At 39.7% G+C, this 12651-nt stretch overlaps 1 protein-coding gene across 5 annotated transcripts in view; it reads right to left on the bottom strand.

Annotated features, from left to right (window-relative positions):
- The window catches only part of SIPA1L1 (signal induced proliferation associated 1 like 1), a 454573-nt gene that overhangs the window by 90918 nt on the left and 351004 nt on the right, over nt 1-12651 (bottom strand). For all 5 annotated transcript variants that reach the window (XM_059722914.1, XM_059722916.1, XM_059722917.1 and 2 more), the window contains one exon: nt 10530-10704. In XM_059722914.1, the coding sequence (XP_059578897.1) occupies nt 10530-10704 (175 nt within the window). The remainder of the gene's footprint in view (nt 1-10529; nt 10705-12651) is intronic.

Below are 12651 nucleotides of genomic sequence, written 5' to 3'. Positions count from 1 at the left end.
CATGAAAACTCATCATTGATTTTTGCTTTCATGATGGCAAAAACAATGGGAAACCTAGCCATAATTTATTCAACTGTCAAAACAAGCTACTAACCAAGCTACTAAGATAGTTAATATAATTTTGCAAGGATACTTTAACACATGATGCTTTAAAGGACTTGGAAAAAGAAGAAAAACATTTAAATTATTAAGACTACAAAAACATCCTGACCTCAATCTAGTTGAATATCAGCACTGGTGAATTTACTACTGTAAAATGAATGTACATACACTTCTGAAATACACGGTGAGATAAAATGTGGCCCACACAATAGTTGCATTCATTTTTTATAGTATATAGTCAAACAGTTTGCTGAAGGTACAGAGCAGCGTTTAATATTGCAGAATAAACTTGCTTAGCTTTATTTTACTACCAGCACAGGACCTTCACGGTTTAGTTAACTATTAGGTGACTTTTATTTTAGTATCCCTAGTTGCCTACCTTATCCTGACAAAAAGGAGTTTCAAAAAGTCTTTGTCAAAGTTCCTCACAAAAAGTTACTAAGCAAGAAGGTAGTCCTGGCTGACTGAGGAAGTACTGCATTAAATATCCAACAAAGAAGCAGGGAAATTAGTCAATATTCAAGACAGTAAAAAAGGTTACCAAAGAGATGCTATAAGAGATGCTTTATTTGGTTCAAAGTTGTTTAACACTAACAACTATCTAGAAAAATGGAAAGCAGCACAGCAGGAAAATGTATGTATTTCACAAAATCTTTACACTTATTCAGGACTAAACAGAACTATTTGAAACATCAAACCAGTGATTCTCAACTGGGGTTACACAGCACCCTGAGGTGCCGCACAATCCCATTAAGAGTTCCACACTGCCCAGCCCTTGTGGAAGGAGGTAAATGCTCTCCTCCAACTGGTGCCCTGTGCCTACTCCAGCCTGCAGCTGCTCCCCTGGGGATTTCTACTACTGCTGCCCTCCCTGCATCCTCCAGCTGCCTTCTATGCTAGCTTCCCCCATTTCCTCCCACCCCTCACTTCCAGCAGTGTGCTATGTTGTGGGTGACCAAGCGGACAAGAGGCTGGAGCTAAGCTTTGCAGCTTAGTTTCTCCCTCTGCACCTCCCACACTCCTGGGATTGGAGATGGGGGCCATGAGGGTGGCTGCCAGCACGTGAAGCCTTTGAAGATAGCCTTGGTGGTGGGACCTGCTTCCCCAAGATACAGATGGGGGTTGGGGAGGAGTGAGAAAACGTAAAGAGCATGGCAGGGCAGGGTTAGGTCCTGCCTCTGCCATCCCTACCTAGCATTAATTAAACCAGACTAGTGGTTCTTAATCTTTTTAGCCTCAAGACCTCCACCCATATCTTTTCTGAATTTAATATTCCACTATAAAACTTCTGTCCTGCAGGTAGGACTGTGATCCACTTTTAACTTTCTCTCTGCTAAATGAAATAGACTGAATGCTCCTTGACACTCATTGTAAGGGACATTTTCCAATTCTTTAATAATTCTGATGCCAACTCTATCCCATTTTCCCATCTTTCTTGCCTGGTGGATTCTAAAACTGGACACAGCATCCAGCGTTGTTTGCAGCAGTTCAAGATACAGAGGTTAATAAAACCTCCCTGTTCTACTCTTTCAAGATTTAAGGAGCACATTAACTATTCTGGTCACAGCATTAAACCTGGAACTCATGTTCAGCTGATTAATGCAACATGACCCCCAAGTCTTCTCTGAATCACTGTTTCCATCTCCTCTCTATGAACTGCTTCCTTGATGGCATGGAGAGGCTTGTGTGTACCGATGACCATAACAGCAATAGTGCCAAGAGGCTTGTACTCCTGGTAGGGTCACCCATGGCGGTAAGGTCAAAGGTGAGGTACCAGATGAAGAGCAATGCAACACAACACAAACACCTCAACAGTGGAGCAGGCAGACACAGAAGACATACGAAGGTGAATGAAGGCTGCAGTGGAAGAATAAGCCTGCTTGTCTTGGATCTCCTTGCTGCTGGGCACGGGTTTCTTCTTTGCCATGTGGTTGCCTTTGTGCAACAGCCTCCTGACAAAAAGTTATGTGCAGGCTTCTCTCACTGGTCCAACATCTGCTACAATAATCAATACTAATACCCATAACTTCCAGGGTCACCTCTACACATTACATTTATGCTGCAATGAATGTGTTAATTGTGGCATAAACATGAAGGGTGCTACACATGCACCCAATTTAAGGAGCCACAAAATAGCAAACAAGCCATAAAAATGTTCCACACACAATGTAGACCCTTTTATTGGCTGGTTTGTATGGTATCTTTAAATTTAACAAGTGGCCAGGGCCGATAATCAGCTGATTGGCTCACAATCAAAGAAAGCACTCCACCACTGGGGACTTTAAACTCTGTACCCAGAAGCTCTTGCCAGGCTGCCAGTTGCAGGGGATCAGAGGTTGCCAGTGGGGGGAGCCAAAAGGGGGCATCAAATCTGCTAGGGACATTAAAACCCAGAGTTACCAGGTGTGGCATTCTGACAAGCCACTGATTGTCAGCTCTGAATGAGAGGCCATGACAACCAGCTTTCAACTTGCTGGTGCAGGGGAGGCCTGGGATTATGACTGGCTAGTCGTAATTGCACGATTGGGACCTGATCCACAATCATGCCTCCTGCCATGCATGCATGACATGGCAGGAGGAACAATTGTTGGGATCAGAGCTCAAATCCCATTGTGCCATTAAATGAACATGCACCAGGTCTCAAGATACAATCCCCCCCCGCCCCCCTCAGTCTAGTAATCATGGCCTGTATTCCTTGTTCCTAAATGTGTGATTTTACATTTTACCTCCCCCTCCCCCTCATACAGCTTTTCTGATCAAAATGTGTCCTCAACATTATTTATTACTGCCACAATCTAGTTCTAATCTGCAAACCTTATCAACAAGATGTTTCGTTTCTGGGACACTGATAAAAACAATGAATAACGTAGTACTAAGTGCTGATCCCTGTAGTGCCCTATTGAAAACAGACCCACTTGATGGTGATTCTTCATTTACAATCATATTCCCACCTAGCAGTTCACCAGGTTTTTAAAATACATTTAAAACATGTGTCATGTTGATTTTCTATCACTTTTGCTTCTTAATCAAAATGTGTAGCACCAAGTCAAACGGCTTATAGACATTTCTTAAAAGTAACTTCATCTCTATCAAACAAACAATTTCAGCAAAAAAATCAGTTTGACCCGATTTATTTTCCATAAACTCATGTTGCTTGACATTGATTATATTAAGGGCAGAGCAGAGTCTGTAAGATACGGGCAAGGAGAATCTTGGGATAGACCAAGTCAGGAATCCGAGAGATCAGTAAGAGAGTGGAGTCAAGTATCAAGCCAGAGAGATTAGCAAAGTGGTAATGCATCAGGTAGAGCTCTCTTGCCTGGACACTGCCTGTTCTGACTTAGGGGTTTATATGGAGAAAGAGGAGGGTCAGCAGACCCTAACCAACTACTAGGGATGGAGTGGGCAGGAGATTACACCCTGCTGAAAGCTTCAGGACAAGCTTGATCAGTCTGAGTGATCACCCATAGGGTGGGCAGGCCTTGGCTGGGCACATGATGAGAGACAGGTTGTATAATGGCAAAATAAAAACAATAAAAATACAATTTGAGAGACTGGGAAATAGTGGGCATGATTTAAAATAAGAAGACAATGTCTCTACAATGCATGTCATTTCCAAATTGTATTTTCTACCCAAAGATTCCTGGCTGCCAAATGACAGACTACTTTTGTAATTCAAGCTGGAAATAAGCAAACAGAATATAAATAACTGTTATTTTCACCAATGGCATTTGTTGAAGTCCATAGCCATGGTGGATAAAGTTCATTGTTCCAATGCATCAGAAACAGGTGCATCTGAAAGGATGTATGAACTTTAAAATGAAAGGAGTTCTACCTCTCTGCCAGAGACAACTGTAATATAGTTAATTAGAGTGAGCATTATGATAGTCATTTTAAGAGTAAATATTGAGGAACTAAGCTTAACATACTTGAAAACAATTCTTAGCTAGAATAACTCCGACATCAAATACTAACATTAAATCTTATTACATTTTCAGATAGTATATAAAAATCAGCTTTCCTTTGTGTTGGAAAGCCCTACATCCTGTCTTGGATCAAGCATCTATTTTTTGTTCCTTGTGAAATGCTGCCAAAGGTGTGGAGGACTAATGAATTAACCTACACTAGAACCCTGCCCTTTCTTGCAAGCTAATGAACAGACAGACAGTGCTTGTTGTAGGAGCAGCTTCACAATCAACTCTAAGTTTCCTATGTGCTGACTTGATGCAGAATTTCCAGCCAGGAAATATTTTCCTGGATAATGAATCCAAGAACTGTATCATGATGGTGGTCTCTGGCTTTGGCTTTTGGAGAGCAAACAGCTGGAAAAAAGAGAAGAAAGTTTCACAGCTGTAGACTACTACATACCAGAGATGTTTAAACACAATCCATTTGGCCTAAATTATCTTCACTACCACATCATTTTTTCCTCAGGGACTTTTTGTATCAATACCATGGCAGCAAAGAATTGTAAAGTACCCTACAGTAGTTTTTGTTCTTTGAAATATGCTGCCCACTTATATTCCACTGTTGGTGTACTTATACTCCCCTGTACTCAGCTAGTTTCTATTGTCCAGCTGTATCTACTGGGGCAGTGCCTATACACAAGGTACCCTTGTCTCTTATTTCCCAGGGCATAAAATATGGAAATCAGGCAAAACCCCATCCCTCAGTTCCTTCACCACAAGAAATTCCAGGTATTCTAAGACACTGCATTAGTAAAGCAGGAGTGTGGGGCATGGAATACACATGTACAACACTTTTGGGTATATAACTGACCTTTCTTTGAGTTATCTGTTTGGCTAACTCATAACAAACATATACAATCAGACAACCATTTTGAGTTTCTGGGATGATACTGCTTGACATTTCATTCCTTCTGCAAATGCTGAATGGTCTGGTTCTGTTTAGCTAAAAGGAAAGAACCCTGACTACTACACGTAGCATGCAAACTTTGACTTACACTCCCACTCCAAAGGAGGGCATAACTTTGAGCCTCTGTCTTTTCCTGAGGAGTTCAAGGGTCCTTGCTGACTATCATTATAGGTGAAGAGCTCCTTGTTTGGAATGAGTAATCTGGCTTGTTTTCTTCTGGATGTTGGGATGCAGAATCTCAAGGAGCTCATAAATCTTTAAGCTAGTCTAAGTCATATTTATTTTGTTCTTAAAGAGGTCACAGCCTCAAAAATCACTTCCCCAATGTTTGTATTTCTTTAGATATCACTAAAATCTGTAATCACCAATTTGTGTGCATGGTGATGGCCATTGCTCTAAATTTCACCACTGTGTCCAAGGAATCTACTGCTATCAGAAGACCCTCAGAAATGAGGGCTCTTAGCTCCTCCAAACTCTGTTGCAGGAATTTAATCAACAAAATTTTATAATCTGTCCCAGTTTAAATAATTTTATTTAACTGAAAAGGCTGCAAATACCTAGGGCTAAAATACTTAGGCAATACCATATTTGCAAACTTGGTGAGAAATAATTTTCCTCTAAATAAATCTATTTAAATCTTTCTTAAGGTGGGACTTTTGATGGTTCTTAGTGCCTGATTTTCACATATACAGCCTGTACAACCAAGGACAATGTAAAAGCCAGCTTAATGTACCTAGCAGCAGCTGTCTTGTTTTTTGGGTTTTTTTAAGGGGTAGGTGTAACATATGCTGGCATCTGCCTGCAATGTTCTGCTGACTTCATCAACTGCTTGCTTATTAATCAGCACAGTCAGGTGTGCAGACACTGATGGATGTAGCAGCACACAGGACTTCTCCTGTAATGTTTCTATAGGGATGTGGAGAAATTATCAACCACTGAGTACAGAACATCTTGTAGATGTAAGGCTGTGTAGAAGTAGGGAGCACAACTGTTGTCTGGGTGTCACTAGGAGACAGCTGTTGAACCTAGTTATTTCTTAGATAACAGAAGATCATTATTATTTTTGAGTTCCAGCTGCTGTAAACTGGAAGCAATTATGTTAACTATGGACTCTGCTCTTAATAGTGCTGACAAAGTGTCCAATACAAGATACTTACGATTCTATAACATTGTTAAAACTCATTTTGCTAGCCTCTAAGAAGGCAGCAGAGGCAATCTGTCATTTTCTAGAAGGCTCTGTCTGCTGAGGGTGGCTGAGATTTCCATTCTCTGGAGGAGCAGCATTTCCAGAGTTTAAGGCCAGAAAGAGCCATTAGTTCCCATCAGACAGTCTGATCTCTTACACACCATAAATTGTTAATTTTTGCCCTCTTACCCGTGTTATTAAGCCCCAAAATTTGTGTTTATCTGCAGCACAACTTGTATATCATTCAGGAAGACATCCAATTTTGATTTCAAGATACTGTATCTAGAATGGAAAGTCCACCATTTCCCTCTGTAGTTTGATCCAGTAGTTACTCACTTTTGCCATTAAAAAAACTTTCCCTAATTTCTGGCTTCAGCTTAGTCATGTGTCCTTGTTATATATACCCTTCTCCACTATATTAAACAGCCTAAGCTTCTCATGAAGGTAATTATTCACTGTAATCAACCGACTTCTCAGTGTTTCTGTTACACTAAACAGACCAAACTCTGAATTTCTTGATGTAGACATTTTCTCTAAACCTTGAATAATTTTTGTGGCTTTTTTCTGCATTCTCTCCAATTTTTCAACATTCTTTTCAAGACGGGGATGCCAGAACTGCATGCAGTATTCCTTTTGCTGGTTGTCTTTATAGAGGAAAATCTCTGTTCATTCTGTATTTACTATAGCCCAATTTATCTAGTGCTCTTTACCTCACTATTGCACAGGAGGCTCCTATTGAGTTGCTCGTCTACTATGACCTCTCAATACTTCAGTGTCATGTCTTCCAAAACACTTCCTATTTTGCAAACATAGTCTGCATTCCTCGTTCCCAAACATTTCAGTTTGCCTTCGATTCTGTTAAAATGCATTTTGGTAGACTTGTCCCATTCACATAAAAATCCAGACTGCTCTGTGTGATTGCCCTAGCCTCACAATTTACCATAATATAGTCTTCCTGTGCCCCTTCATGCAATGTAAATGTGTGCTTGCTCCATCTGGAACATATACTTATCAATTTTTGTAAAAGCAAAACACAGCATCATAAGAACAATATGATGCATGGTATTTTGTGGGTTTTATATATCAGCAATTCTACATGACAAGAATACATCAGAAACAAATCTTTGAATTAAGATATTTCAAAGTAGTCTGCAGGTAGAATACTACAATTCTGTAGTATACTAGCCAGTTGCCCATCAAGAATGACTGGGGGGGAGGGGGCTAGGATGGAGTGCCGCCACCTAACGGCCCATGCTGCACTCCTGGCCTCGGCTCCCCCACTCTCTGTCTGGTCCTTCAGAATCATGGCGGCACTCCCCCACACTTGGAGCACTTTGATTGGCTGTTTCCATCAGAAAATCAGAGTGCAAATAAAGTGTTACAGATAGACAGACAGATGTAGGCTTTTATAATATTAGAATGGAAATACCATAGTGGGGACAGAATCACAAGATCACTCTCTAATGCTCAATTTTGCAGGAAATCATACAATTTCAGCTTAGAGTTATTCTGTAGTGGTTTTCAAACTTCCTAAGGTTATGGAACCCTTTCATATTATTTCTTCTGTAGTGGAACCCCCTATCCCTAGCCTTATCCTAAAGAATGATGCAGAGCCAGGTGACCTGGCCCACTCCACCATTACCTCCAATCTCTTTGTGGAACCTCTGGTGACCTATTGTGGAAGCCCAGGTTCCATGGAACACAGGTGGAAAACATTATTTTAGACAACAAAAGTGAGGCCTGGTAATGTGAAATACTAATGCAACATACTTTAATGACCTGCAGAACACCACCATGAACATCTAGGTTTAAAACTTGAGAAAATGTTAAACCTGCTTCAACATCTACCAATGCCAGATATGTTGCAATATTTTTTCAGGTGCAGAGTTAAAATATTTATCTAGTGATTGCTTCCCTTATTAACAAAGATATGCTTTATCAAAGTATTATTTACTTATTATTATGAAAACCATCCTTACAGCGTATTGTTGCAACAATTAATTTTGCAGATTAATGCACAATCTGAAGAGTTTACAACATTTGCATTTAACAGATTTATCTGTTTGTAAGAATTTGAGGAGTGAACTTTTGTCAATTCTGAATGCAAGTTCTAATACAAGCCCAGTTCAAATGGGAAAAAAATACTAGAGAAAGATCATTAATTCACCCATTAAAACACCCATCAGGAATCAAAATATTTGCTTCTCCCCTCCCTAGCTCTTTCCATGTCCTCCTACATAATCTCAGCTGTAGCTGATTATAGAAAAACTGGGTTAGATGACACTACTTTGACACAGATGAATACTGACTGCTCTAAGATGGTAATGTACTTTCATGTAGTTGATTTTGACACTATTTACTGGTTATAAAAATAATAAACATGATGCAGCTGTGAAAAAGGAAAATGCAATCCCAGGATATACCAAGTGAGGTATTTCCAGCAGAGATATGAAATTATTAATGCCTTTGAACAAGACACTGGTAAGACCTCATCTGGAATGGTGGATACATTTCTGGTCAAGCACATTTAAAGAAAAGGAATGCAAACTAGGTATAGGAACTGGGAATTCAAACAGGTATAAGAAAACGGCTATTAGGAAAATCCATGGAAATGAAGATGCTCTCATAAAACTAAAAGGTCATGGCTTGTTTACCTTGATAAAACAAAGGCAGGGAGCACTTCAGTACTAACTGAATGATGTTAGTCATGATTCCTGCTCATGAATACATCAACAGGGTAAAAACCAGAGTGGAAAAGTAGCTATATAAGTTAAACAACAATAGTAGCACACAAGAACACATAGGTATATATTAACTATGAATAAATTTAGGGTGAAAACTAGAAGATTTTTAAACTACAGGAGAGCTTCGTTGCAGAACAGTCTTCTAATAGTAGTCAAGGTTATAGGTACATCTCAAGTTCAGATGGTGCATTAGGCTAGGACAGTTAAGGCATCCCAGTTTTTGTAGTTAAGAGCATACAAAAGAGTGTATAAGAGCATACAAAAGAATGACATGACTACCATCACACTGGGCCCCCTCTGATTCATCATCCCATATTACTTGGTAACCATTTGATGACTGTTTAATGGTAACTGGGTTGACTGGGTATGGCCTTCAGCATGCCTCTACATTGGTAGCCTTAACTGTTCTGCCACTATGCACCTGCAAATAAAAGTAGTGGGAGCAAATAACTTATCTAGCTTCAAGATGGAGCGTTACAACTTTATAAATGGGATTATATATAATGCAGTTGCCTGCAATAGGAGGAGACTGGACTCAATGACTGAAGAAGGCCCTTGTGTGTTCTTAAAACATGCTTTTAAGGTCATATTTAAGAAGGGCTATTTCACATTTTTTATAGTCTCTCAATTACCTGTTACACTGCTGAGGGTAGCAGAATCATGGAAACAGGCCATTTTTTGCTACACTGAATTTTATTTTTTTCTTTCATGACTCAGGTTAAGTTCCTTTACTGCAAGTAAGGAAGATAACAATGGACTTCAATACAAATGGGGTTACTCAAATTAGTCAAAAATGGGTCTCAGGTATTTGAGTTTTTAAACAGATTTTAAAAGAGAGCACAAACAGGCAAACAAAACATGTATTGTCTGATAAATATATTTCATAAAATTTATGTTGTCCCCCTCATTCAAGAGCAGAATATTACATTTACAGATAATGCTGCATTAAATCTTTTTCAACTGCTTTTTTGCAACCCTTTGCTTTATGGCAAAGCTGGGTGGGCACAGTTGCCCTAATATAGTTTAGTTCACAGAGACAAACTCTATAAAAAATATAAAAAAGAATATACTAGAATAAATTCAGCAGAAGCAACACAATATAAATGCCTAGGGGAAGCAGACTACAAGCTGGTCACGGCATAAAATCAATTTATTAATTTACCAAGGTGAGATTATAAACTTGGATACTTAAAATGTTGTTTTTGGTGAAGAAAGATCATTAAGATATCATCAAAAAAGCAAAGAAATTAATATTGAAGTTAATAATGCATAACTGAGGCAGTGCTGTCATGTAGTGTAATGCGCCAACACATTAACAATAATTCCATAGGACACTCATTTTTTACTTTGGATTTTTGGAACACCTTTACGTTGCAGTTTTAGCTATCACTTTGTAGCTGAATATTTGTAAAAGTGCAATGATTTGTTATTAAAGTGATGAGAAACCAGGTAGGTATGAGTTATTTTATGTTTGCTTTTTTCACTTATGATGTTTGATAGAGAACAACTTTTAGTTTGTAGCAAAGAAGGAGATTTTTTTAAAAGAAATGTGAGAGAAGTATCAATTATTGATCATGACATATTTTGTTAGAATTGGAAAAAGATAAAGAAGGCCGTCTTACTCTTGGTGTCTAGCTGAGCACGATACTTTTCAAACCCCTTCAGTCGAACTCGTTCTCCTAACAGCTGAAGGAACTCTTCAAAGGCTGCCCCTGCTGATTCATTGTTGTACATTTCCTCTTCTGTGCTCTGTCCACCTTTGCAGTACATGACACCCACCTTCAGCTGATAGCTTAACTGCAAATAAAAAAAACAAGATTTTTATATCCAATAAATTAGATAGAAAGTTTCAGCTAATGTACAGCAATTTAACTAATCCCCAAACTGATAGACTTGAAAAAGTTTACTTATTTGTATAACTTTCTTCCAAATTCCCTACTGTTTTTTTTACCACCTGTCTCAAATAGATAAGTACTGTGGTGATGAAGTTGATCATACCTGGTGATGACGTCCAACTGCTTAGTTTGCAAAAATGCTGGGGCACAGAAAAGCTGAGTGCATTATCGAAAGCCCCACAACAAGTGTATAAAAAAAGGAAAGAGAAGAACTAGACTTCCTCACTCCTATTGTATCCTATTGACTAGATCAGTGATTTTCAACCAGGGTGCTGGGGTGCTCACTCCTTCCCCACCACCCACTGTCCCATGGACAAGTGGCATCTGCAGCTGCTACTCTGCTCCCAGCCCTCATATTCTAAGCAGCATACTCTGCTGTGGGCAGGAAGAGGCTGGGTTTTTCTGCTCAACTGGTCCCCCCACCACTGGGGCTGTGGAAAGGGCCATGTGGGCTGGTTGTCAGAGTGCGTGCTCCTGGAGCAGCCATGGCATTGGGAGCTGTGCTTGCCCACCTCAGGTACAGACTCAGGGTGGGGAAGGAGGCATCTACTATACTAGAAATTCTTAAACAATAGGAAATAAAATGTTTATTGATATTAGATACTCTTTATGTTTCCTATTTTTCTCACTTGTTTTAACTGCTATACTACTGAAGCTACCTTTGCTCTGCTTGAATTAAAATACTGAATTGACTGCAGTGATGACTGCTGTCTTTCCTTTATTTTTCTAAAGGATGTCTACTTTTTTATTTGGTTGTAGAAATGTATTGAAGCCCTATTCATTTTGTGATCTTAGGCTGCATGTACACATTCAAATGGCCTCTGAGAATTCTCCCAGGGTTGTTCTCCTGGTAGAAAAACTTACCCAGGGATGCCTGAATGTACATTTGAATGCTAAGCCTTGAAGAGCACAGAACTTGCAGTGTTGATGCTGTACAACCAAGGAGGCCCTGTACACACAGCTCAGTGTACTCTGCAGACTCCCTCAGTCTTTCTAGCAAAAGATGACAGCAGAACAAAGGGAACCCCTGAGTGGCTGACCCAGACAGCTCAGAATCAACCTGTGTCTTCTGCTGCACTTTGTGAGATTATGAAGAGGGAATGTTCTGCTCCCTGCTTGGGAGTCCAGCCAGCCCAAGCAGCTTACTTTTTTGGGGGGGAGAGGGGGGGAGAAGGGGAGCAAAGCTCTCTGGGATACTGGAGAACAGACTATGCTGTGGCTTCTTTCAGAAAGGTAAAGTACAGACATTTGCTCTTCCAGGAGAAACTCTCCTGGGAGTGATTTAACCCTGGTTGTTCCTGGGTTATTTCTCTCCTGAAATGGCCATTTTTGCTCTAGTAGAAAAATCCTGAATATCTGTATCCTCATATTTTCTCCTGGGAAAGCAGTGACTCCTGCAGGAGACATTAAGTGTCTATGCAAGGCCTGGTCAGTAAGCTAACATTTGGTTATAAGGTCTCATAATAAACAATTATTGAAGTTGGGTGAGCTTCTTAATAGGACCACTTAAATCCACTGCAGATCCATTCAAATCCATCCTATGCACTGTGGCAGGATTTCATTGTGCTGAGCATAATTTGTAAATTTTGTCAGGTGTCACCTTGAATATTACCCAATGGTGAGGATACACGTTTCATATGTTATTGACTATTACAGCTGAGGATATAAGGGGTGAGGCATCCCCAACAGCCATTCACTTTCTTTGACAAACAAAATCCCAGAGAAAAACACTCCAATTAGCAGGGTTGTAGGGTAGGTTTTTTAACTGTATGGATAACAAACCTCAAAGAACAAGCTGCTGTAGGATAAGTAACTAAGTGAATAACTTAGTATAGATAGTATAGATACC

The sequence above is a fragment of the Alligator mississippiensis genome, chromosome 2 (assembly GCF_030867095.1).
Source record: "Alligator mississippiensis isolate rAllMis1 chromosome 2, rAllMis1, whole genome shotgun sequence".
NCBI lineage: Eukaryota > Metazoa > Chordata > Crocodylia > Alligatoridae > Alligator > Alligator mississippiensis.
This window is presented reverse-complemented; position numbering and strand designations above follow the sequence as displayed.